This window comes from Sinohyriopsis cumingii, chromosome 3 (genome assembly GCF_028554795.1).
Source record: "Sinohyriopsis cumingii isolate HCF-2022 chromosome 3, ASM2855479v2, whole genome shotgun sequence".
NCBI classification, from domain to species: Eukaryota; Metazoa; Mollusca; class Bivalvia; order Unionida; family Unionidae; genus Sinohyriopsis; species Sinohyriopsis cumingii.
Genome location: NC_142963.1, coordinates 125,886,885 through 125,911,817, shown reverse-complemented (window position 1 = coordinate 125,911,817; position 24,933 = coordinate 125,886,885). Strand labels below are relative to the sequence as shown.

At 32.7% G+C, this 24,933-nt stretch overlaps 1 protein-coding gene across 1 annotated transcript in view; it reads left to right on the top strand.

Moving 5' to 3' along the window:
- Positions 1 to 24,933, top strand: part of LOC149803789 (annexin-B12-like) — a 68,473-nt gene that overhangs the window by 7,783 nt on the left and 35,757 nt on the right. Inside the window, exons 2-9 of the mRNA XM_089953586.1 lie at positions 239 to 284; positions 3,707 to 3,869; positions 12,343 to 12,446; positions 13,871 to 13,969; positions 15,420 to 15,545; positions 16,730 to 16,985; positions 23,884 to 23,978; positions 24,453 to 24,566. Coding sequence (XP_089809712.1) covers positions 270 to 284; positions 3,707 to 3,869; positions 12,343 to 12,446; positions 13,871 to 13,969; positions 15,420 to 15,545; positions 16,730 to 16,985; positions 23,884 to 23,978; positions 24,453 to 24,566 — 972 coding nt within the window. The 5' untranslated portion in view covers positions 239 to 269. The remainder of the gene's footprint in view (positions 1 to 238; positions 285 to 3,706; positions 3,870 to 12,342; positions 12,447 to 13,870; positions 13,970 to 15,419; positions 15,546 to 16,729; positions 16,986 to 23,883; positions 23,979 to 24,452; positions 24,567 to 24,933) is intronic.

The following is a 24,933-nucleotide window of genomic DNA, read 5'->3' as shown; positions in this document are numbered from 1 at the left end:
ATGGATCTCCATAGAGAATAATTAATGCCGTGGTGGAGAAGGATATGTTATATAGGATAACTGCCCAATGCTAATCCATTCATCATTCATTTCTGTGCTGTTACTTTTATTTTGCAAGAAGTAGGATTTATCATAACTACCTGGTAGCAACACAATTATTTAATTAATTAATTAATTAATTAATTAATTGGGAATCTTTATAACTCCTGCAAACTAACAACTCATCTTTTAATTTCAGCATCAGCTCCAAACAGTCCAGCAAGTCCAGCATGTCTTTTTATCCAGTAAGTTTTATTAAATAACGTATAATGGCCACATTATAAATGAATGCATGGTTCTATGTTGCAGTTTGCAGCAGTAGAATTCCATTTGTCTGAACCTTTCAAAATATCAGACCCCTCCTTTGACATTATCACACTGATAACAGCCCAGTATCCGCTGAAATTATGACACTGATGTCAGCCTAGTATCTCTGACATTATGACACTGATGTCAGCCCAGTATCCTCTGACAATATCACACTGATGTCAGACTAGCATCCTCTGACATTATCACGCTGATGTCAGTCCAGTATCCCCTGATACTATCACATTGATATCTACAGTAACTTATCCATATTGGAATAATTTTTCTCTGCATATTTCCAGATTAAATGGGTGACCCCAAGACAAAGATTTTGACAAATGGACTTTTACTGTATTTTTTTCATTAATCCAGGCAGTCAATTTGGATTTACAAAAGTGATGCCTGAATCCTAAATGTGAATTGTTTGCTTTCCAATTAATAATTACATCAAATTAATAAAAGTACATCATTGATTAGGTAAATATTAGAAGATAAATAACATTTAGTTCTAATTCTAAGAAGATCTTAGTCTTATAGCAGATACTCTTTGGACCAAAAACAGTTGGCCATTGTGTAGAGGAGATCTCTATAATCAGGTTTGATTAATCTTAAAATTGTCATATTGGGACTAAAATATTTCACCAGTTATATGCAGATGGTCAGGTTACATAGGCAGATTAAGGACACTAGGCTGTATAAATTGTATGGATAAAAATGAAAAGATAAATGGAGACCATTTTGTTGTTGCTTGGGTTCCTTACACTAAATCATCAAAGCTTTATTACATGAGGTGGCTGGAAAGTGCAATGAACCATTTTAAGTGTCATTGCAAAATAATAATTTTCCTAGATCTTCTTTAATTAGAACTTTTTATCATGTAGGGATGGGAAACTTGAAGATGTGCAAACACATTTTTTTTTATATCTTTGAATAAGTTACTGTATTTCTCCTCTCGTAAGAACAGGCACCCAGCCTAATACATTTGTCACAAGAGAGAGGTGGATGTACGTCCTCTATTAATATTTGCCGAAATTGTTTAAAAATGGGTGGGGTGAATGTATAACCAAACATGTGGTCATCATAGAATAAATATGATAGCAATCATTTCAGGGTAATTACAGATGTGTCACCTGTCACTTTCCTGACTTAGGAATTTTCAGGTCAAATCGATAAAAAGGAAGACTATATTCTGCTCCAATATTATAGTAGCCCTGGGAAAGTCATGTCAATTGATTTGCCAATATTATAGTACCCCTGGGAAAGTCATGTCAATTGATTTGCAAAATCAAAGTTTTTTGGGTAGCCTTGGATGTGCAAATCTTAATTATTAGAGTTTATTCTGAGTCCATAAAGAGCAAGGTATACAATTCTTTATGTATGGAACATTTATTATGTACCGATTTAATCTTATGTGGCTCTTGTAGCATTTGATACAGATGCTGAGTTTCTGTGTGACATACTAATGCAGAGATACTTGTTTGGATGTTTTCTCTAGAGTTCCTTGTATTAGTACTCTTAGACACACTTAGTCATACTTGTATAAATCCCAGACTATTTACAACTCCATTCACACTGTGAAGCTTAAAATATTTCAGTAGCATACAAGAGAGGATATGTTATACAGTAAATGCAAAATCATATTCATGCTTTGTTTGAGCAAGTCAGCAAAAGAAAATGTTTGATATGGTTATTAATATCTTTGGCCTGATGGACTCGACATATCCCTACACCAGATCATTCTTTCCACTGACTCGCATTGAAATGTGTATGTAGTTTTGTACTTGTACCTTACACAATGCATTAGGTACATGTACATTACACAATGCATTAGGTACATGTACATTACACAATGCATTAGGTACATGTACATTACACAGTGCATTAGGTACATGTACATTACACAGTGCATTAGGTACATGTACATTACACAATTCATTAGGTACATGTACCTTACATTATTCATAAAGTACATGTACCTTACACAATTCATTAGGTACATGTACATTACACAATTCATTAGGTACATGTACATTACACAATTCATTAGATACATGTACATTACACAATTCGTTAGGTACATGTACATTACACAATTCATTAGTTACATGTACATTACACAATTTATCTTCAGTGCAACACTCTGAAATTCTTAATGAAAGGACCATTTCCTGTCTCAGCCCAATGAAATAATTTGAAAGTAAAATTCTGTAATTGTTGTGCATATTAGCAAACATGCAGATATTTAAAATGCCTATTCAACTTCCACATTTTTATTTGTTGGAAGATGTTCATTCTTACACAGAAGGGAAGCAGTGTTGTACAGTATTACATAATACTTGAAAGCATGGGAACATGAAAAAGTACCACCATTGTGAAATATGAATAAGGTACAAAGTTTCAAAATTTAAATGCTTTTTATACTCTGATTTTTATGCTCTGATCTATCACAACTGAATACTGGATGTATACTCTGTGTCTTCTGTTTTATCATAACTGAATACTGTATGTTTGTAGTTCATTCTTTGATCAAGTATGACTTTGTACTTTTAATGAGTATCCTTTGTATGCTCTGATCTCTCATGGCTGAGTACTGTATGTGCACTTTATATGCTCTGATTTTCCATGGCTGAGAACTGCACTATGTGTGCTTTTTATGCTCTGATTAATCATGATTGAATACTTGATGTATACTTTGTGTCCTCTGTTTTGCTGTAACTGAATACTGTATGTTGGCAGTTCATTCTTTGATCAAAAATGACTTAGTACTCTGTGTATGTTTTTTATGCTCTGATCTATCATGGCTGAGTACTGTATGTGTGCTTTTTATACTCAGATCTTTCATGACAGAATGCTGTATGATTGCTTTGTATGCTATATCATGGCTGAGTACTGTATGTGTGCTTTTTATGCTCTAATATATCATGGCTGAATACTGTATGTATGTTTTGTATGCTCTGATCTATCATGGCTGAGTAATGTATGTATGCTCTGATCTGTCACGGCTGAGTACTGTATGTATACTTTGTATGCTCTGATATATCATGGCTGAATACTGTATGTATGTTTTGTATGCTCTGATCTATCATGGTTGAGTAATGTATGTATGCTCTGATCTGTCATGGCTGAGTACTGTATGTATGCTTTGTATGCTCTGATCTATCAAGGTTGAGTACTGTATGTATGCTTTTCATGCTCTGATTTATCATGGATGAGTACTGTATGTATGCTTTTCATGCTCTGATTTATCATGGATGAGTACTGTATGTATGCTTTTCATGCTCTGATTTATCATGGATGAGTACTATATGTATGCTTTGTATGCAAAATGTATTATCTTAATAAGTGTCAATTTGTATTTCAGAGTAACTACCCAGGTAGTTATGGAGGGGGATACCCTAATTCTGGACCCCCTATGCCTCCAGTGGGGGGATACCAGTATGGATCCTATGGAAGTGCTTACAATGTCAATGCCTACAGCTACCAGACTGGCTCTGCCCCACCCCCAGGGAGCTTCTATGATGGAGGTAAAACATAATACTGTGGCTTATTTGTGGGTGGCATTAAATTAAGGATCTGGTTTAAGGTTTATGTCCATGTATTTTAGTCATGTGATTTAGAATGAATATATCAGAAACCATACATTGTAATTCATTCAGACTTTCAAGTTGTCCCACTTTTTCCTACTTGTATCCATTTTTCATTAAGCTTCCTGCTTTTCCATGCTTTTCTTCAAATTTTGGAGACATTCTTCGATCCATTTATTACATACTAGTGTAATGTGCATTGTGTATTGTGTGCTTGACATTCTTTCATAGTTGAGGGTATAATTCTGGCCTACCTGACTATTGCACTTTTTTTAAAGATGTTTACTTGAATTTGAGTTCAAGACCTAGCCTTGATTATGACCTTATAAGGTCTGGAAGCAAACTTGTTTACAGTTTGGTATTAGATTCCATTAAGATGATTGAGTTGTTTTTTCTTCAGAAAATGCTATAGCAACATAGGTCATGTGGGGCTGTATATGAAAGTGGTTTTTGTCAGCAAAGTCTTCATTCGTATTTTAATATAAGTCTGAGGAATCACTTTTAGTTGTGTTCAGATATAATTTGAGAGGAATCATTTATTTAAATTATTCATTAGAATTACAAAGTGTTTATTGACTATTTGGACTATACACTGTTTTGGCATTATTGTGAATTCATTCAAAGACATTCTGGAGTATATCACTGTGACACATCAAACCTGTTGGTAAATCAACCTATTCAATACTATTAATACATCAGCACATTCAAGACTGAAATTCATTTGGAACACTATTGTTTTGGATTTGTGATAGAACTTTTAGCATTATTTGGTATTTAATTAACAATACTTCTAGTTCATTTTAAATTTTAATTTTATATTCAAGTGAAATAAATTATTGACTGAATTTTACAAACATTTTTGGTTTTGCTTCTTTCTGTGACATAGTTTAAGACTGTCATAAAAAGGTTCTTTATCTCCCAGTGTTTCATGCAGTTTTAAGGAAAATCTGGTGTTATGATGATATAATTTGCCAAGGCAGCCTATACTCTATGTATTTGTTATAATTATATGAGTGGTAGAGGCAGTATGTCAACCATTTCTGAACTGCAGTTTGATATCAAGGTTGGCTGCTGCTGTGTAGAACTTGTTTATTCCTAGAGAAGAAGTTTTCTGGATTGGAAGAGTGGATGTGTGAGTAGAGATGTTCAACAATAAAAGGTAAGCAAATTGTGTGAGGCACCGTTATTTACCTGTCTGATTTTCCTCCATTTTAAAATAAAATAACTCTACTTTATCCCTTCTTTTCATAATGACATAAACCTACTTTATCCCTACTTTAAGAAATAAACTAACCCAAATTTTAAAAAAAAATACCCTTCTTTATCCCTACCATTTAAATTAAAATAACCCTACATTATCTATACTTTTTAAATTTAATAACCCAACTTTATCCCATGTTTAAAGATAAAATCACCCTACTTTTCATGACTTATTAAAATGAAATACTCCTACTTTATCCCTATCTTTTACAATAAAATAACTCCATTGTATCCATACTTATTATAATCAAACAACCCATCTTTATCCTATGTTTAAAAACAAAATCACCCTACTTTTCCTTACTTTTTAAAATGAAATAATCCTACTTTATTCCTACCTAAAATAACCCCATTTTATCCATACTTATTAAAATCAAATAACCCAACTTTATCCCATGTTTAAAAATAAAATCATCCTACTTTTCCCAGCTTTTGAAAATGAAATAACCCTACTTTATCCCTACCTTTTACAATAAAATAACCCCATTTTATCCATACTTATTAAAATCAAATAACCCAGGTTTATCCCATGTTTAAAAATAAAATCATCCTACTTTTCACAGCTTTTGAAAATGAAATAACCCTACTTTATCCCTACCTTTTACAATAAAATAACCCATTTTATCCATACTTATTAAAATGAATTAACACTACTTTATCCCTACCTTTTATAATAAAATAACTCCATTTTATACTTACTTATTAAAAGAAATAACCCTACTTTATTCCTACCATTTGCAATAAAATAATCCCATTTTATCCATATTAAAATGAAATAACCCATCTTTATCCCCAGTTTTTAAATAAAGTCCCCCACTTTATGACTTTTTTTAAAATGAAATAACTTTTGTCTCTACTTTTTACAATTAAATACCATATATTATCCCTATTTTTTAATATAAACTAACCTTAGTTTATCCTTTCTTTTTAAAATAAATAACCTACTTTATCCCTTCTTTTAAAAATAAAATCACTCCACTTTATCCCTAAGTTTTAAAATTAAAGAACACAACTTTTTCCCTACATTTTAAAACAAAATAAACCTACTTCATCCCCACTTTTACAAACAAAATAACCCTTCTTTATCACACACACACACACACTCACTCACACACACACATCCCTAGATTTTGATAAAAGAGTGGCTGAAGGAATCTTAATTCTAACTGCTACAGTTGCATGGTGGTAATTACAGACAGTCAAGAGTATATAACCAACTTTCGCTAACAACTTAATTTTTGTTTCTAAATATTAATTGAGACTGCCAAAGTTCAAAACATTCACATTCATGTTTGAAATTGACACTATAAATCTAATATTATAAAATCAGCAACCAGTAAGGTTTGAATAGATGACCACATTGGTGAGAAGACATTTGTGGTTGCAAATGACCAGAAAGCTATGCCATAAAACGAGTATCTCATATTCATTGAAAGTCACTACTTTAGAAAACCTACTTGAAATAAAATATTTTGTGGTCATAATTACTAAGGAATCCAAAATGGAACCTTCCAATTAAAGAATTATGCGCCAAAGCCAATCGTATATTAAGAGAGAACATTTCATAATGCCCACAAAATGTGAAAGAACTAGCTTACAAGGGTTCAGTAAAACTTATTTTAGAATATGCTTGAATGGTTTGGGAGCCCCACTTAGAGGTTTTATATTTAAAAAATTCCAAAAGTCAGCAGTCAGGTCTGTTACATCTGATTATGATTATAGTACAGGAAGTATGACCTAAATATTGAATGGGTTGTCTTGGAAACCACTAAAACAATGTAGACTTGAAAACAGATTAATACTTTTCAAAAAATGTCTGAAGGTCAAAGCAAAATACACTGCTGCAACTTAATCAAACCAAGATGAACCATTAGAAATTGAAATAAACATTTCATATGCACAAATTGATGGTTACATCTTTTCTCCAAAACAACAAAAGACTGGTACATATGTATTTATTATTGCAAATATAAATCACAACTTCTGAATCCTCAATTAGCCAGACTAAAAGCTTTTTAAATTTTATTAAACATTTTTTAAGCAAATAAGTTCTTATAAAGGTGGATACTGTATGGTACAAAATTTTCATTATATGATGTCACACTGAACTAATCAAGAATATGAAGAACCCCTTTTTTGTGGTCACCATAGCAACCATTTAAAAAATGTTTTGTTGCTAGTCTGAAATTAAAATAATCAACAGATTTTCTCTAGTGTTTTCACCCAGAGGGGCAATTTCTCCTCCTGCATTTTCACCCAGAGGGGAAATCTCCCCTTCTGCATTTTCATAAGTAGAAATTTTAAAATATTAAGAGGGGGAGGGCACATTTTGTATGGAAACATATTTTGTGAATAGCCCACTTATAGAATGTTGTAATAAATGCCTGTGATAAATAGCTTTAATGAATAAAGATGAAACTGTTTAGTTTTACTGTTGGCACTATGGCAGAGATAATGTGTTACAACAATGGCATTATGTTATATGATTAGAGCTGCATGTAACTGCAAACACCTTACCAAAGAATGCTAAAAAGTGCATATCTTTCATAACCTCACCAAGTGTAACTGGTAGACAAATTTACCAACTAAATAACTAATGAAAACGTTTCTTTGCTTTAAATCACAAAAGGTCTCTTGATGAGTGTTTGACTATGGTGGTTGATCTAGAATTCAGCACTTATTATGAATTGGATTGGACTTGGTCATGTTAAGGAATGTTATAGGTTTTGTTACACGGATGGCAAATCTGCTTTATATGACTTTGGCATGCAAACTTATTTTTCAAGGTGGGGGTGGGGGTGATTTAAGGAGATTAATTTTGTTGCATATCCTGGAGATAAGACATGTATAATTTTCCTGAATGGATGGTTGTATTGACATGTACTGTTTTCCTGAATGGATGGTTGTATTGACATGTACTATTTTCCTGAATGAATGTTTGTATTATAGTATGTAATATTTTCCTGAATGGATGGTTGTATTGACATGTACTGTTTCCTGAATGAATGTTTTTATTGACTTGTACCATTTTTTGGAATAGATGGTTGTATTGACATGTATTTCTTCTGAATGGATGGATGTATTGACATGTAGTTTTCCTGAATAGATGGTTGTATTGAATGTAGTTTTCCTGAATAGATGGTTGTATTGAATGTAGTTTTCCCGAATAGATGGTTGTATTGAATGTAGTTTTCCTGAATAGATGGTTGTATTGAATGTGGTTTCCTGAATAGATGGTTGTATTGAATGTAGTTTTCCTGAATAGATGGTTGTATTGAATGTAGTTTTCCTGAATGGATGGTTGTATTGAATGTAGTTTTCCTGAATAGATGGTTGTATTGAATGTAGTTTTCCTGAATAGATGGTTGTATTGAATGTAGTTTTCCTGAATAGATGGTTGTATTGAATGTAGTTTTCCTGAATAGATGGTTGTATTGAATGTAGTTTTCCTGAATGGATGTTTGTATTGACATGCAGTTTTCCTGAATAGATGGTTGTATTGAATGTAGTTTTCCTGAATAGATGGTTGTATTGAATGTAGTTTTCCTGAATGAATGTTTATAATGTCATGCAGGTTTTATGGAATCAATGATTGTATTGATATGTAGTTTTCCATAATGGATGTTTGTATTGACAATGGTTTGCCTGAATGGATTTTTGTATTGACATCTAGTTTTCCTGAAAGGATGTTTGTATTGACATGTAGTTTTCCTGAATGAATATTTATATTGATATGTAGTTTTCCTGAATGGATGTTTATATTGACATACAGTTTTCCTGAATGGATGGTTGTATTGACATGTAGTTTTCCTGATAATGGATGTTTGTATTGACATGTAGTTTTCCTGATAATGGATGTTTATATTGATATGTAGTTTTCCTGAATGGATATTTATATTAACATGCAATTTTCCTGAATGAATGTTTATATTGACATGTAGTTTTCCTGATAATGGATGTTTGTATTGACATGTAGTTTTCCTGAATGGATGTTTATATTGACATGCAGTTTTCCTGATAATGGATGTTTATATTGACATGTAGTTTTCCTGAATGGATATTTATATTGACATGTAGTTTTCCTGATAATGGATGTTTGTATTGACATGTAGTTTTCCTGAATGGATGTTTATATTGACATGTAGTTTTCCTGAATGGATATTTGAATTGACATGTAGTTTTCCTGATAATGGATGTTTGTATTGACATGTAGTTTTCCTGAATGGATATTTGTATTGACATGTAGTTTTGACAAAATGGGTGTTTGTACTGACATGGGGTTTTAACAAAATGGATTTTTGTACTGACATGTAGTTTTGACAAACACTATACTGATATATAGCTGGTTCTGAATGAAAATGATGTTCATCTGACCTCCAGTGTAGTACCATAGTGACCATCTCAGAATTCTTTTTATCCTTATTCCTATAGCACGAATTGTGCCATTGACATTTGGTTTTTAACTAAAACACTTCCTGCAGTATGTATGGTTTTGACTAAAAATGGTACAGATTTGACCAGTCCCATATAATTGCACCTTTATGAAGGAATTTGAAGACAGTTAGACCTTTATGGAATTCCAGGTAACGAAGAGGCATTGTGTACATTTTTGTACTTAATTGATCTCATGACCACAGTGACTTGCACATATTAAGATGAATTTTTTACCTGTCTTAATGTATTTAATTGCATTCCAATAATGTGACTTTGATTTTAACATCAAAGGTCTACATTCATGTTTTTAAATATACTGCTGGCTTGTGAGCATTGACATGTATGAATGGGTTTTTATCAAATTGATTTTGTGGACTGTATCTGAATACTAACTTTGAATGATGCAGTTCCACTCGATTCTTTTCCAAAAAATAATAACAATATATTTATGAGACAAGTTTTTTGATATCATGCAGATATGATAAATGTGTATTCATAGGAGTTGGTATGATATGGATGATAAACTTGTGTATTCATAGGAGTTAACATTAAGGATGAGAAACTTGTGTATTCATAGGAGTTAACATGCAGGGAAGAGAAACTTGTGTATTCATAGGAGTTAACACACAGGAAGAGAAACTTGTGTATTCATAGGAGTTAGCATGCAGGGATGAGAAACTTGTGTATTCATAGGAGTTAACATGCAGGGATGAGAAACTTGTGTATTCATAGGAGTTAACATGCAGGGAAGAGAAACTTGTGTATTCATAGGAGTTAACACACAGGAAGAGAAACTTGTGTATTCATAGGAGTTAGCATGCAGGGATGAGAAACTTGTGTATTCATAGGAGTTAACATTAGGGATGAGAGACTTGTGTATTCATATTTAACATGCAGTGAAGAGAAACTTGTGTATTCATAGGAGTTAACATATAGGGATGTGTGTGTGTGAGTGATTTGGATTTTTAACGTAGCTTTAACAATTTTTCAGTCATATTGGTATGATGTCTGCAGTGTGTTTGTAGGAGTTAACATGCAGAGAAGAGAAACTTGTGTATTCATAGGAAAAACACCTATGCTCAAAATTATTTGTGAAAGCATACTTGTTAAATCATGTATCAATTAACTTAACTTGGCAATGTTTCTCTGTCCCTGTCTATATTGAGAAGTTTAAATTTTGAACTAATTTGTCACAGTGTAATTGTTAAATCATGTATCAATTAACACAGAATTAACATGTTTCTCTATTGCTGGTGTATAAATGTATTGGTGTAATGAAAAGTTTTGATTTTAAATTTCTTCACATTCTTGTAAGATACAATAACATATGTTAGTAAATTTAGGTACAGTAAGGTATATTAGTAATTTTAGATTTAATAAGGTATATTAGTAATTTTAGATTTAATAAGATATATTAGTAATTTTAAATGCAGTAAGATATATTAGTAATTTCAGAAAATAAGTTACATTAGTAATTTTAGGTACAATAAGATATATTAGTAATTTTAAATGCTATAAGATATATTAGTAATTTTAGATTTAATAAGATATATTAGTAATTTCAGAAAATAAGTTATATTAGTAATTTTAGGTACAATAAGATATATTAATAATTTTAGATATGAAAATATATATTAGTCATTTTAGATATGATATATTAGTAATTTTAAATTTGGAAAGATATATTAGTAATTTTAGATACTGTAGGATATATTACTAAGTTTAGATACATTAAGATATATTAATCATTTTAGATGTGAAGACTGTGATTGTCTACCGATACTTTTTCTAGAACATGTGCTAATTATGTCAAAAGTAAGAAATCCATGAAAATGAACTAGAGAGTGAATGCTATATGGCCTGTGTTCCAGCTTTTAAGGCGTATTCTTTTGGAATATTATATAGAACTAGTCTAATGAATTGAATTGATTCTCTCAAGGTTAAGGTTACACTCTGTATTAAACTACACTTAAGTTTTATGTTAAAAATATCACCTCTTTTCCAGACAAATTGTCTACTTAATTAAGATTCTATTTTTTTCAGTAAAATTGTTTATTTCCTATCTTTTTTTAAATTCTTAAACAGAAAATTAGCTCCTTTGTAATTCTAGTTCTTGCTTTTATTAATTTATAAAGAATTGCTCCATACTTTCTTTGATGACAAATGTTAAAGCATACAGTTGATGTTTCTGACAGGTTAGTAATCTAAACAAGCAAATTGTTTTTATGGGGCATTGCTCAGAAATGTTTGCAAAATTTTCATTGAATCTTTAGAAAGTGTAATAACAATAATCATTACATGATAAATATATGAGTTGATTTCAACCCATTTCAAACATCATTACTTGATACATACATGATTTGTCTTAACCCATTTAAACACCATTACTTAATTCCTACATGAGTTGATTTCAACCCATTTCAAACATACTTGAAACACTGTGTTGACTTCAACCAATTTCAACATCATTACTTTATGCATACAGGAGTTGTCTTCAACCCATTTAAAACATCATTAGTTGATACATGCATAGGTTGAATTCAACCCATTCCAAACATGATCACTTGATACATACATGAGTTGGCTTCAACCCATTTCAGACATCATTACTTGATACGTACATGAGTTATAACTTGAAACATACATGAGATGACTTCAGTCAGTTTCAGAGATAATTACTTGACACATACATGAGTTAGCTTCAACTTTGTATTTGCAGGATATGGAGGAGGTGGAGGAGGTTTTGGACTTGGTCAAAGCATGGTACCTGGATTTACTTGTCCAGCTGTCCAGAACATGTCCAATCAGTACAACTATGGTGGGGTAAGTAAATCATATGGGTTTTGCAATCCTAATTCAATCTTTTCTTAAACCTAGAATGGCATTTTTCGATGCGAATTCCACTGACTTGCCACAGTTCCTTTATGATAACCAATTATAAAAAAGTAGTTGTGATGTGAGACCCATAGTATCTCTTAAATTTATTGTATTGATTGTCTTTCTTCAAGTCATTGCTTTTCTTGATGAAGGCAACTCTGACATCCCATTGATGGTATATGCTTGTTGTAAGTAATCATCATGGCATTACTTAAAAAGTTGTTTGGGCACAAGCACCAAAGTCTGTTGCAGACATTACAATCTGCATACCATATGTATCAAGTTATAAGCCCATGTTTGCTATACTAATCCCCTGGTCTTATTGCAGAACAAATATGGTAAGACTGCCAACTTTAATTAAATTTGATGGAATGGTTCTCATAATATTTAGCTGATATGCACAGATGCAAGCAGAGGTATTATGATAGCCTTGCAGGCTATAACCACACTTGCATGTTTTTCTGAAACTTTGTCATGACTTTCTATCTCTCTAATGGACTGCAATAGAAGATGCATTTTCAATGCTTTCCCAATATATGTGAACACTATTGATGGAATGATTTAAAAATTTAAAAAATGTCCACCAGTTTGTATGATTATGGTATTTTCTCATGTTAAACCCAGGGGGCCTATCTTGTCAAGTATTTGAAAAGTAAGGGGTAAGCTCTTATCATTGGAAAAGTTTTCTTGAGTGAAACTTTGTCGAAAGTTTGTAAACATGGGTAACGGGCATGTCATAAAATATGGACATGTCATACAAGAATTATTGTATATTGTCAGAGAGAATTTCTTGCATTTCTAATCATATTTTAGGTTAGGGTCTACTACTCAGCATCTGTTGTGGACTACTGAAGAGTAACCACAGTACCTGAAGTATGTTTTAGCATTATCATTTTGGATTAAAGTTAAATTGCCATATAATTTCTTGCTCAAATCATGGCAGGTGACAAACTACACATATTTCAAAACCTTTCATTCTAGCATATCATAAAACTAGAGCCGTTAGTGATTAGAAGCTCCTAAAATGACCATTCTTCTATGGCATGAGTTTGTATTCAAATGCAATTTTGAATAAGCATCAGAAAATAGGTAATAGCAACCCAACCCCCATTATCTATATGTGACCCACCTTACTCCCATGTTAGACCCACATGTCAAGTTTGGTCCCAACAGATTTATTGAAATAAGATTTACAGCATGGAAAACAGATTGGCACATGCTCAGATGCATGGGTAGACAGAAAAAATGAATTTTTTAGGGCACTTGATATTTGGTTAGGAAATTTGTAAGATTATAAAAAATGATACAGTTATTTTATGTTGATATTTAAGATTTTCCAAAACTTACATAGCATTATGTTTTGTTTACAGGCCCCCATGCCACTGCAGATGCCACAGAGCTATGGCTACCAGATGGCCAATGAAAATGCAATGGTCATGGCCCAGATGATGCAGATGCAGATGTACAAGGTATCATGCCCTTCACTGATTTAGAAGGCTTTACACTTTGTCCTGCACAAACACCATATTTGTGTATGTATAACATGCCCTCAATTGTAAACAGCATATACCCAAATCTACTGTTTTATAAAATGCATTGGCAGATCAGGGTTTTTGCTGATTGCTAAGTTAAAGCAGCATAGACACTGATATGCCATCAGATCTGTGCTGTCCATAGATGGGTACATGTTATATTACATGGGTATTGATAGGGTTGTGATGCAGCATACAGAAGGGATGAACACATGGAAAGACTGCAAATTAGTGAATGATTGTGTGACTTATTACATCACCTGGTAAACAAGATTTGTGCTTTCATGGTGACTCCTTTTAAGGTACATCAGTATCACTTGGTCGCTGATGTATGAATTTAAGTTATACTGAGTGAATTTTACCTCATTGTAAGGAATTTCAGTATAGCATGGTGCAGATGTAACATGGGTATAATAATTGATCCCATTATAATGAGTGAAATTTAACTTAACTGTAAGGCATCTCAGTACAGCATGGTCCCTGGTGTAATATAGTACAAACATGGATCCTGTTATACTGAATGAAATTTACCTCATTGTAAGGCATCTCAGCTATACACGGTCCTGATGTAACATGGGTACGAATTTTATGTAATTGTGCTGAGTGAAATTTACCCTGGATTAGAAGTGAACCTCAAAATTTAGAAACCTTAAAATTTAATTTTGACCTTAGAAACCTAAAAAAGCCCCCAAAAACTGAAGAAAGCCTAAATAAATTGAAAAAACCTAAAACAGCATGCAAATTATGCAAATTAAAGACATTGGTCATTTTATTCTATCATTCGTTTGATACCTTATTTAATTTTTAATAAATGTTATGAACACCATGGGGATAATCTTGTAAATGCATTTTATGTCTTGAACCTCAAAAACAATTTTAGAACCTTAAAATAACCTTTAAAAAATGCTCCTTAAATTTTGAATTTCATTTCACATGAAACATGGCATAGTCATTGCTTCTATTATACTGGGTGAATTTTTACCTCATTGTATGGCATTTTGATACAGCTTGGTCCCTGATTTAACATGGCTACAAACATGGATCCTATGGTACTAAGTGACTTTTGTCTCATTGTAAGGTGTCTTGGTGTAGCATGGTCCTTAATGTAATATGGGTATAATTCTATTATACTGGTGAATTTTAACTGTGCTGAAATTACTTTATAGTTTCTTTCAGTTAATGGTAGACCTTGATATATGACAATTCATCATAATGTAATTTTGCATAAAATATACCATATTAATAATCTTTGTTCATTAAGCATGCCCATTATTGCTTGGCCCAGCATATAATGCACTTCACTATTAGGTGATCTCACATATATAGCTGCATGCGTGTGCATAATTATAATGAAGGACCTTGTAACCAATATAGTTATTCCATCCAGAGCCTGGGTGTAGATATGGAAAAGAAACTGGCAATTGAGCATAAGAAGGAGCAGAAAAAGAAAAAGCCAGTTGTGCAGAAGGAGGAAGATGAGGAAGAAGAGGAGGAGGAAGAGGAAGAAGAAGAGGTACATATAATTGTTTTTTCTGATCAAAGCAAGATATTGATTTCGACTTTTCTGTGAATATAACATACTTTCTGATAAATGAACATCACCAACAGGGCTTGAAAAATCTTTCAGTTAATACCAATCATGCTGGTCTCATTTCATTACTATTGCTTCCTAAAAAGATGGCAGTTTGTAGCTTGTCTAAAGTAAATGTAGGAGATCCTGATGATTTTCCCTTTTTCTGATAGCTATGGTTTTTAAAAATAATTTGAGCTGTTTTGATAGAAATAAGATGTTAATGATAAAATCTTATTGCCATTTGGATAGTTCTTGTAAACACAAATTATTTTCTTTTCATTTACTGTGTGTTTATTAGAAAACAGTTTTAGTATTGGTATTCCAAAAGATATTCATAATATTGAATAAAACATTCTGTATTTCTCATATGTTAAATGTAAGAGGCTGACCTTGTAAAAATAGCTATGTGGGAGCATGGTTTATATATAGGATAAAACATTAAAAAATATTTTCAAGTTTTTCTTCTTCCAGATTTTGTAAAACTTGGTGGGATTATTATCAAGAATGGTTTAATTATGGAATGTTTGGTGTGTTTATTATCAAGAATTGTCTTATGGTTTTAGGGTGGATTTATTATCAAGAGTATAGCCTTATCATGGAAGTTTGGGTGGGCTTTTAATCAGTAATGGTCTTATCATGGAAGTTTTGGTGGGCTTATCATCAAGAATGGTCTTATCATGGAATTTTGGGTGGGCTAATCAATAATGGTTTTATCATGGAAGTTTTGGTGGGCTTATAATAAATAATGGTTTTATCATGGTAGTTTGAGAGAACTTATCAAAAATGGCCTTATGGAAAAATGACTGTTTAGGTTTGGGTGGGCTTATTATCAATTATGCTTTTATGGATGCTTAGGTGGGATTATTATCACAAATAATCTTATAATGGTAGTTTGTGTGGGGTTGTATAGTCTTATAATGTAAGTTTGTTTGGGCTTATAATCAATAATGGTCTTATCATGGAAGTTTGGGTGGGCTTATAATCAATAATGGTCGTCATGGAAGTATTGGTGGGCTTAGTATCAAGCATAATTTTATCATGGAAGTTTGGGTGGGCTTATAATCATGTATGGTCTTATCATGGAAGATTCACTATAACTGCACCAAAAATTGTTTTGAGTACAGGAAGAAGCAAGTACACGTATAACTGAAGATACAAAGAAGCGTGTTAGAGATGCATTTATAGCTGAAGTCATGCGACGTAATGCAGTATCCGGAACCTTTGAGCTAACCTATGGGACAGTCGTACCTTATAAGAAATACCTAGAGGATGATCCTACTGTGAAATATAACAAGGAGAAAGAAGGCACTGATCTGGCAGGCAAGGATTGGGATCCTGAGGCAGATTGCCAAATGCTACGGAACTCCATCAAAGGATTGGGTAATGCATTATTATTTAATGCAAGTAATATAATAATAGTCATACAATTTTGTATGGTCACAATTTTAGTAATCTTTAGTACTTTTTAGTATAAGAAAGGCATGCTTGGAAGGACAAAAAGGAAGGTTATGCTTACTTATGTTTACTCTTGTGATTTGTAGAATTCTGCTAGCTCTCACCCCACCCATAATCCAATCTTTAAATTGCATACACTACTATTGTACAATTCTAATCTTAACCTAACCATCCATTAGCCACATTAGAATGTGGTGAAATCATGTGACAGTCTTTCATTGCCAGTTTTATGACCTTCAAAAATTCTCTTTATCACTCAGTGTTAAGTGATGCTACATGGATTTACAAGATTCAGTATGGCTTGCCCTCTTTTGACACCTTTTCTTGATGACAAATCAATCATGCATACAATCCTTGAAACTGGATTCACATATTGAATATGTTTATCTTACTGATTAACATATCAGCTTTTCTAAAATGTCACATTTTCTTGTCAAAAATTTGCATATAGACTTTAACAGTTCTGATGATATTTTTCTGATAATTTCATCGGCTTTATTATCAGTCCATTGTGGTATAGTTTACATTTAGGCCACTTTGGAGGGAAATTCATGCTCTGTGAAAACAAGTAAAGACCTGCAACATCATAAGTATAATATCACAAAATATCCTATTAAATCTATCCCCAAAATATTCCTATTAAATCTATCCCCAAAATATCCTATTAAATCTATCCCCAAAATATCCTATTAAATCTATCCCCAAAATATCCTATTAAATCTATCCCCAAAATATCCTATTAAATCTATCCCCAAAATATCTTATTAAATCTATCCCCAAAATATTCCTATTAAATCTATCCCCAAAATATCTTATTAAATCTATATATCTCCAAAATATCTTATTAAATCTATCCCCAAAATATCCTATTAAATCTATCCCCAAAATATCCTATTAAATCTATCCCCAAAATATCTTATTAAATCTATCCCCAAAATATCTTATTAAATCTATCCCCAAAATATTCCTATTAAATCTATCCCCAAAATATCTTATTAAATCTATATATCTCCAAAATATCTTATTAAATCTATCCCCAAAATATTCTATTAAATCTATCCCCAAAATATCCTATTAAATCTATCCCCAAAATATCTTATTAAATCTATCCCCAAAATATCTTATTAAATCTATCCCCAAAATATCCTATTAAATCTATCCCCAAAATATCCTATTAAATCTATCCCCAAAATATCTTATTAAATCTATATATCTCCAAAATATCTTATTAAATCTATCCCCAAAATATCTTATTAAATCTATCCCCAAAATATTCCTATTAAATCTATCCCCAAAATATCTTATTAAATCTATCCCCAAAATATCATATTAAATCTATCCCCAAAATATCTTATTAAATCTATCCTATTTTCTGACTATCTGAGCCAATCTTCCATGATAATAATTTTCACTGAAGGCAATAACAACAACAATAATACATTTTACAGACTAAATACGAATAAAACGATAACTTTCATATCTTACTTTTGCCAGTTTTATGAACCAGTGTAATACAGCAATATCTGTGGAACAGTCAGCAAGTTCTTTTGTGGAAGCCTTAACCATGTCATGTGTGTGTACATGCATTTTTTGACAATATTTGCCACAAAATAACTTTTATAGTGTGAAAATATTATTTACATACAGACAGACATGTGACAGAACAGAGAGGTCATCTTAAGAAGGGTCAGGAGGATTTTTATCAACCAGTTTGTTAGCATGCAATGAACAAAAATGGCAACTATGGACAGATTTCATTTTTCTGGATTAAAATATGCATGTCATGTCATCACATTAACATTATTCCTTTCCGAGCAACTTCTTCCCTTCCATATTGTCTTTTTATGTCCAAGCATTGTAGTCACTCTTAGTAGATCATTGCCTTTATTATATTTGTTGCAGTCCTCATCAATGTTGGTTGTAACAATGAGGAGATGATGTACTATTATTACTGGATCCAGGTTTCTCTAGAGTCCACCAACAATTTAAGCTTATTTGCTGCCTGAGGGTAGATTATGGCTGCTGACTGCTTATCAGAACTGCTCAAGATTAGTGTTGTCTGGGTCAAATTTATGAAATGCTTCTTAAAATCGACCTTACAAATACAGGCCTTCTGAAAAAACATATTTATTGAATTTTTGCACCCTGTTTTGAAATACATCTGCATAGGATTGCTGGTCAAGACAGTATGGCAGACACTAGTTTTGACCGCTCCAGTGGCCTTGTGTTTAAAGTGTCTGCCTTAGATGTAGGATGTTGTGGGTTTGAACCCCAACCGAGTCATACCAAAGACTTACAAAAATGGAACTAGCAGCTGTCTCACTAGGTACTTAGCATTAAGAGGTTAGTGTTTAGGATTGGTTAGCCTGGTGTCAGGATAATGTGACTAGGTGGGACATAATGCTACATGTTTGCAGTATGATGCTCAAATGCTATTCATCACTACAGACTGTCACACTGCAGACATCATAGCAATTTGAATTAATTTTTTTATAGCTATGTTAAAAATCCAAATCACACACTCACACACATACACACACACTAGCTTTTATTGATTTTCAAGCTTATGTCCTGTCAACATGAGCTTAAAAGTTGGAAATGTCTGAAATTTCATGGCACCAGGACATGGGCAAATGGAAGTGTTTTCCATCTTAGATCCTGCAGAGTAGTCATTGCTGTGGAAGTGTTATGGAGAGTGTTTAGCTTGGTTTAGGGTTAAATTATCTGTGCCTGCTGGGCATTTCTTCTGTTTGCATGTTTCATATCTCTTTTGACAAATATTAAATGATGTGTATTATTAATGTGTAAATAATGTATTCCTTTAAAAACAAATGCACATTAACCATTGTATTTTACCTTTTACACTTAGCAACTATTTCATGTAGTTACCTTGGAATAGTACTGGTAATTTGTTCTGGTTGACTGACCACTGTGAATTGTGTTTCAAGTTGCCTTAGAGTAGTACAAATTGTACTGGTATTTTGTACTGGTTGTTTGACAACTGTGAATTGTGTTTTATTAAGTTACCTAGGAGTATTACTGGTATTTTCTACTGCTTGTTTGACCACTGAATTGTGTTTGAAGTTGCCTTAGAGTGGTACAAATTGTACTGGTATTTTGTACTGGTTGTTTGACAACTGTGAATTGTGTTTTAAGTTACCTAGGAGTATTACTGGTATTTTCTACTGCTTGTTTGACCACTGAATTGTGTTTGAAGTTGCCTTAGAGTGGTACAAATTGTACTGGTATTTTCTACTGCTTGTTTGACCACTGAATTGTGTTTCAAGTTGCCTTAGAGAAGATGTATTTTGTACCGGCCGGCTGTTTGACCACTCTGAATTGTGTTTCAACATAACAAGTTTGTCCTGTCTTTAAAAAAGACAATAAACATACATTTTCAAGAAATATTGTGACTTCTCTTTGCAGGAGATGTCTCCTTGCCTATGTTACTAGCTGAGGATTGACATGTACACTTTGGATCTAAGTAACTGATCCAAAGTTAGACTATTGGAATGATACCTTACAGTGAATTTTGTGACATTTATAATTTTGTCTGATATTGATCAATTGTGAGTAACCTTGGGATCTAATGGGCCATCATGCATAACATTCAAAGATTGTTATGTAGAATACTATCCACTTAGTCAGAAAGCTCACAATGTCCCTCTTCTTCCAGTAAGGATTTATTTTCCATCAAAACCTTTATCTTGTTTGATGTTCTTGGTCTTCCTGAATCACTAGTACAACAAATTCACTTTTGATTTGGACAGACAACTCTCCTGGTAAACTTTCATCATCATCTGAAAAGTTATTTCTTTTGTTTTGCTCAGTAAAGCACACAATTTTATTTTGGTCTTTTTGCTCTATAAAAGAATGTACCTCCTCCATTTGGAACATGGACTAAGTGCTTTGATGTCATATTTCCCAATCATGGCACTCCAATGTTAGGATTATTCTTCCTATTCTTACATTATTATCTCATGTCCCATGTTCTTGGGCATAATTTGCAGCTATCCATCAATAATTTCAATTTATGCAAAATAGTACTCAGAATGAAAGATTGTCAAATATGGCAAGTTTGCCATCATGAATATCGATAAGTAAAGTACAGTATTCTTAACTAACTTTTTTAAATAAGTTTTTTTCCACAATAATTTAGATTACCTGATAAGTCTATTTACTTGTTTGCCTAAGCTTCCACTTGACAGAACAACAAGCATCACATGTATCAAGAAATTTCTACAAGATGAGATGTATTACAGAATATGGGTTGTCAACTCATAATGCTCTAATTCTTCAATGATTCCGTATATGGCATTAATGTTATCCAGTGATTCCATAAATGACATTAATGTTATCCAGTGATTCCATATATGACATGAATGTTATCCAGTGATTCCATATATGACATAAATGTTATCCAGTGATTCCATATATGACATGAATGTTATCCAATGATTCTGTAAATGACATTAATGTTATCCAATGATTCCATAAATGACATAAATGTTATCCAGTGATTCCATAAATGACATAAGTGTTATCCAGTGATTCCATATATGACATGAATGTTATCCAATAATTCCTTAAATGACATTAATGCTATCGAATCATTCTCTATATAACATTAATAATATCCAATGATTCCATATATGACATGAAAGTTATCCATTGATTTCATAAATTAAATTATTTTTTAAATGATTCCATAAATGACATTAATGTTATCAAAAATGATTCCATAAATAAAGTTGATGTTATCAATGATTCCATAAATGGAATTAATGTTGTCATTGATATTGTCAGTGATTCCATAAATGGAATCAATATTGTCAGTGATTCCATAAATAGAATTAATGTTGTCAGTGATTCCATCAATGGAATTAATGTTGCCAGTGATTCTATAAATGGAATTAATGTTGTTCAGATTAATGCAATAATCAGACTTAAATACCCACACATAAATTTCTGCACATGTAGTCGAAAAGTCTTAAGTCTGCATTAGATGAGTACACTGTTAAAAGAGTATCAAATGTAAATTAAGCATTAACTTCTAAGCTGACTGTACTTGTGGGTAAGAAGTTAGTATAATTGGTCATTGCCCTACCATTGTAGTCTGCTGGTAGGTTCTTGTACCTAACAGCAGGCTGGTCATCTTGAGTGTGTGTGTGATATAGATTTTAATGTAGCTTTAAAAATTTTTCAGTCATATCGCTACAGTGTCTGCAGTATGACATTTTACAGTGATGTCTAGTACTGGGGCATGATGTAGCATGATGTCCCACCCAGTCACATTATCTTGATACCAGGCCGACCAGTCCAAACCTTACCTCTTAATGCTGAGTGCCAAGCGAGGCAGAGTTTAATACCATTTTTGTAAGCCTTTGGTATGATTCAGCCAAGGATCGAACCCATGACCTCCACATCCGAGGCGGACGCTTTAACCACTAGGCCACCGGAGCAGTCAAGGTCATCTTGAAAATTGCTTACTAGTATAATCACATAGCACACAGAAATATAAAGGGATGGCTACTAAAGCAGCTTTAGTTATGCAGAAAGTGAGATAGATTTGTATAGAATCTATATTTAGTTCTGCGATTAGATCTTCTTTATGTCATGGGAAGAATGTGGATGGGGCATGTGGTATTACCCTTGTCTTTCTGTCCATTCATTCTTCCATCCCTCCTTCACCCCATAGTTAAGTTCAGTGTTTAGGCTATTTCTCTTTAACTTGGTAAAATGTGTGAATGAAAACCCCAAATTAATCTTCAGAACATCAAATCCACCACTGAAGATTGGCATCTCTCAAATAGAACAAATTACAGAGATGAGGTGATACAGTAATGATTCCATACTGCATGCACATACCTGACTTGTGCACACCTCCAAAAGGGTGAACCCTTAACTAAAGCAGAACACAGTCTTGTCAAGGGTGTTGACTCCCATCTTGTGAGACAGATTTAGTTTGATATGAACTCAGTGAAGAAACTGTGATGAATCACCACATTGAGAGAAAAATCTTTAACTTTTGGAGGGAATGAAGTTGATATGAATTAAAATTTTGACAACATAGTTTAGGGTTTTACATGTTTTGTAATCAACTCTTATTTTATAAACCTTTTGCAGACGTCTAACATCTTTGTTTATTTTCCTAAGCATTTTGCAGAATTTTCTATTTTTTTTTCTTTTTCCCAACTTTTCTTTTTGTTGGCAACGTGTAGCAGCTATTGTTGAGTTGCTGTAAAATATATACATGCATACATACATGCATGCATGTGTGCATGCTTGCACACACACACACACACACGTTTTTTAGGCTGCCAAGGTATGTCTCTGGGCAAAGTACCTTGGCACAATATACCCCTAGTAACCTTGCATATATTGATGTTTGCTCACTCCAATCCACCAATCAATGAATCATTTTTAACTTCAGACTGTTGTCAGTCAAACACAGTTTTGTGTAGATTGATGCTTCTTGGTGATTGCAACAGCTTTCCACCCATTCTAGGTCAATGCATACTATATTTCACACTTCTGTAACCTTGGTAAAAATGTACAGTTAAGTAAATTTCCATAGTGGCTTCAGGGCTGATCAGGCAGCTTTATGTGGGATTCTTGGCAAGTACAAAATTCTGACTTCTTACATTGGTCCCTGTGACATCCATTTTATGCTTCATTTACATTGATTGAGCATTTATAATGTATGAAAAATGTAGGTTTCAAAAAGTCTCATTTAAAACTTTTTTCATGTCACTTGTCTAGATTGTACTGATGTATCTCAAAATATCTTACCTAATAATATCACTGTCTCTTTGTCATTTAGGCACAGATGAAGATACCATAACATACATTGTATCAACCAGAAGCAATGCACAGCGGCAAGAACTGAAGAAGATGTACAAAACCATGTTTGGAAGGGTAATGTTTTTATATTTCCATATAGAATACAGAAGGGATGATTTTGGTTTTCTTTTTTGACAGTCTGTCTGTCCTTTTATCTGTTTGTCCAATTAATTTTTAGTTATTCTTATTGTTTTTGCATGTTAAAGTAACTTACTACAAACAAACAAGCCTTCACAAACTGACTGTAATAAGATCGATGATCCTGATTGTTTCGAGAGCCATAAAAAATCTGGCGTTATGCTCCTTTTTTAACATAAAATTGTCTGAGACGTCTTGTCTTTTAGTGCTGCTACTAAAAAATATTAACCTGTCCAGTAAATTTTAAAAGATTTCTTTAGCCTTATATAGATAACAACAAATTTGTATTTGTGTAACCACTGTCATTAAAATAATTTATAAAATTTTAATCAACTCAACAAATAGAACTATGAAATATTTTTGTAGTAATGTTGGTACTTCCATTTATGTCAGTCATTGGATTATTTGTAGGATCTGATTGAGGAAATCAAGCATGATACATCCTTCAACTATAAGGCTACTCTTGTCGGCCTCTTTGTACCCCCAGCCGAGTATGACGCTTGGCATATTAAGGAGGCCATTTACGTAAGTAAATTTGCAAGCAGTTATTTGGGCTTTGCTGTAGAATATCAATATTGCCCAACCTGTCTTAATAGACCACCCAAGGGATATTGCAAAAGTGGTCTCTTTATACAGGTGGTCTCTTGAATGAAAAATAGATCAGGGACTTTTTATTCCATGCCTGTAATACCTCTATCTTGATCATCTGTCTGCTGTTGTTATTTTCAATTTTTTCAAAACTGCTTCACTTATCTGTACTTGATTTTATAGGAAGTATTTGGGCATGCAGGCTTTTCAAATGCTGGTTAGTTCTTGTAATGCCTTGCATTCATGGAAGTCATCTATCCACAGTTGTTCTTTTCAACTTTTTCCAAAACTGCTTCACCAACAT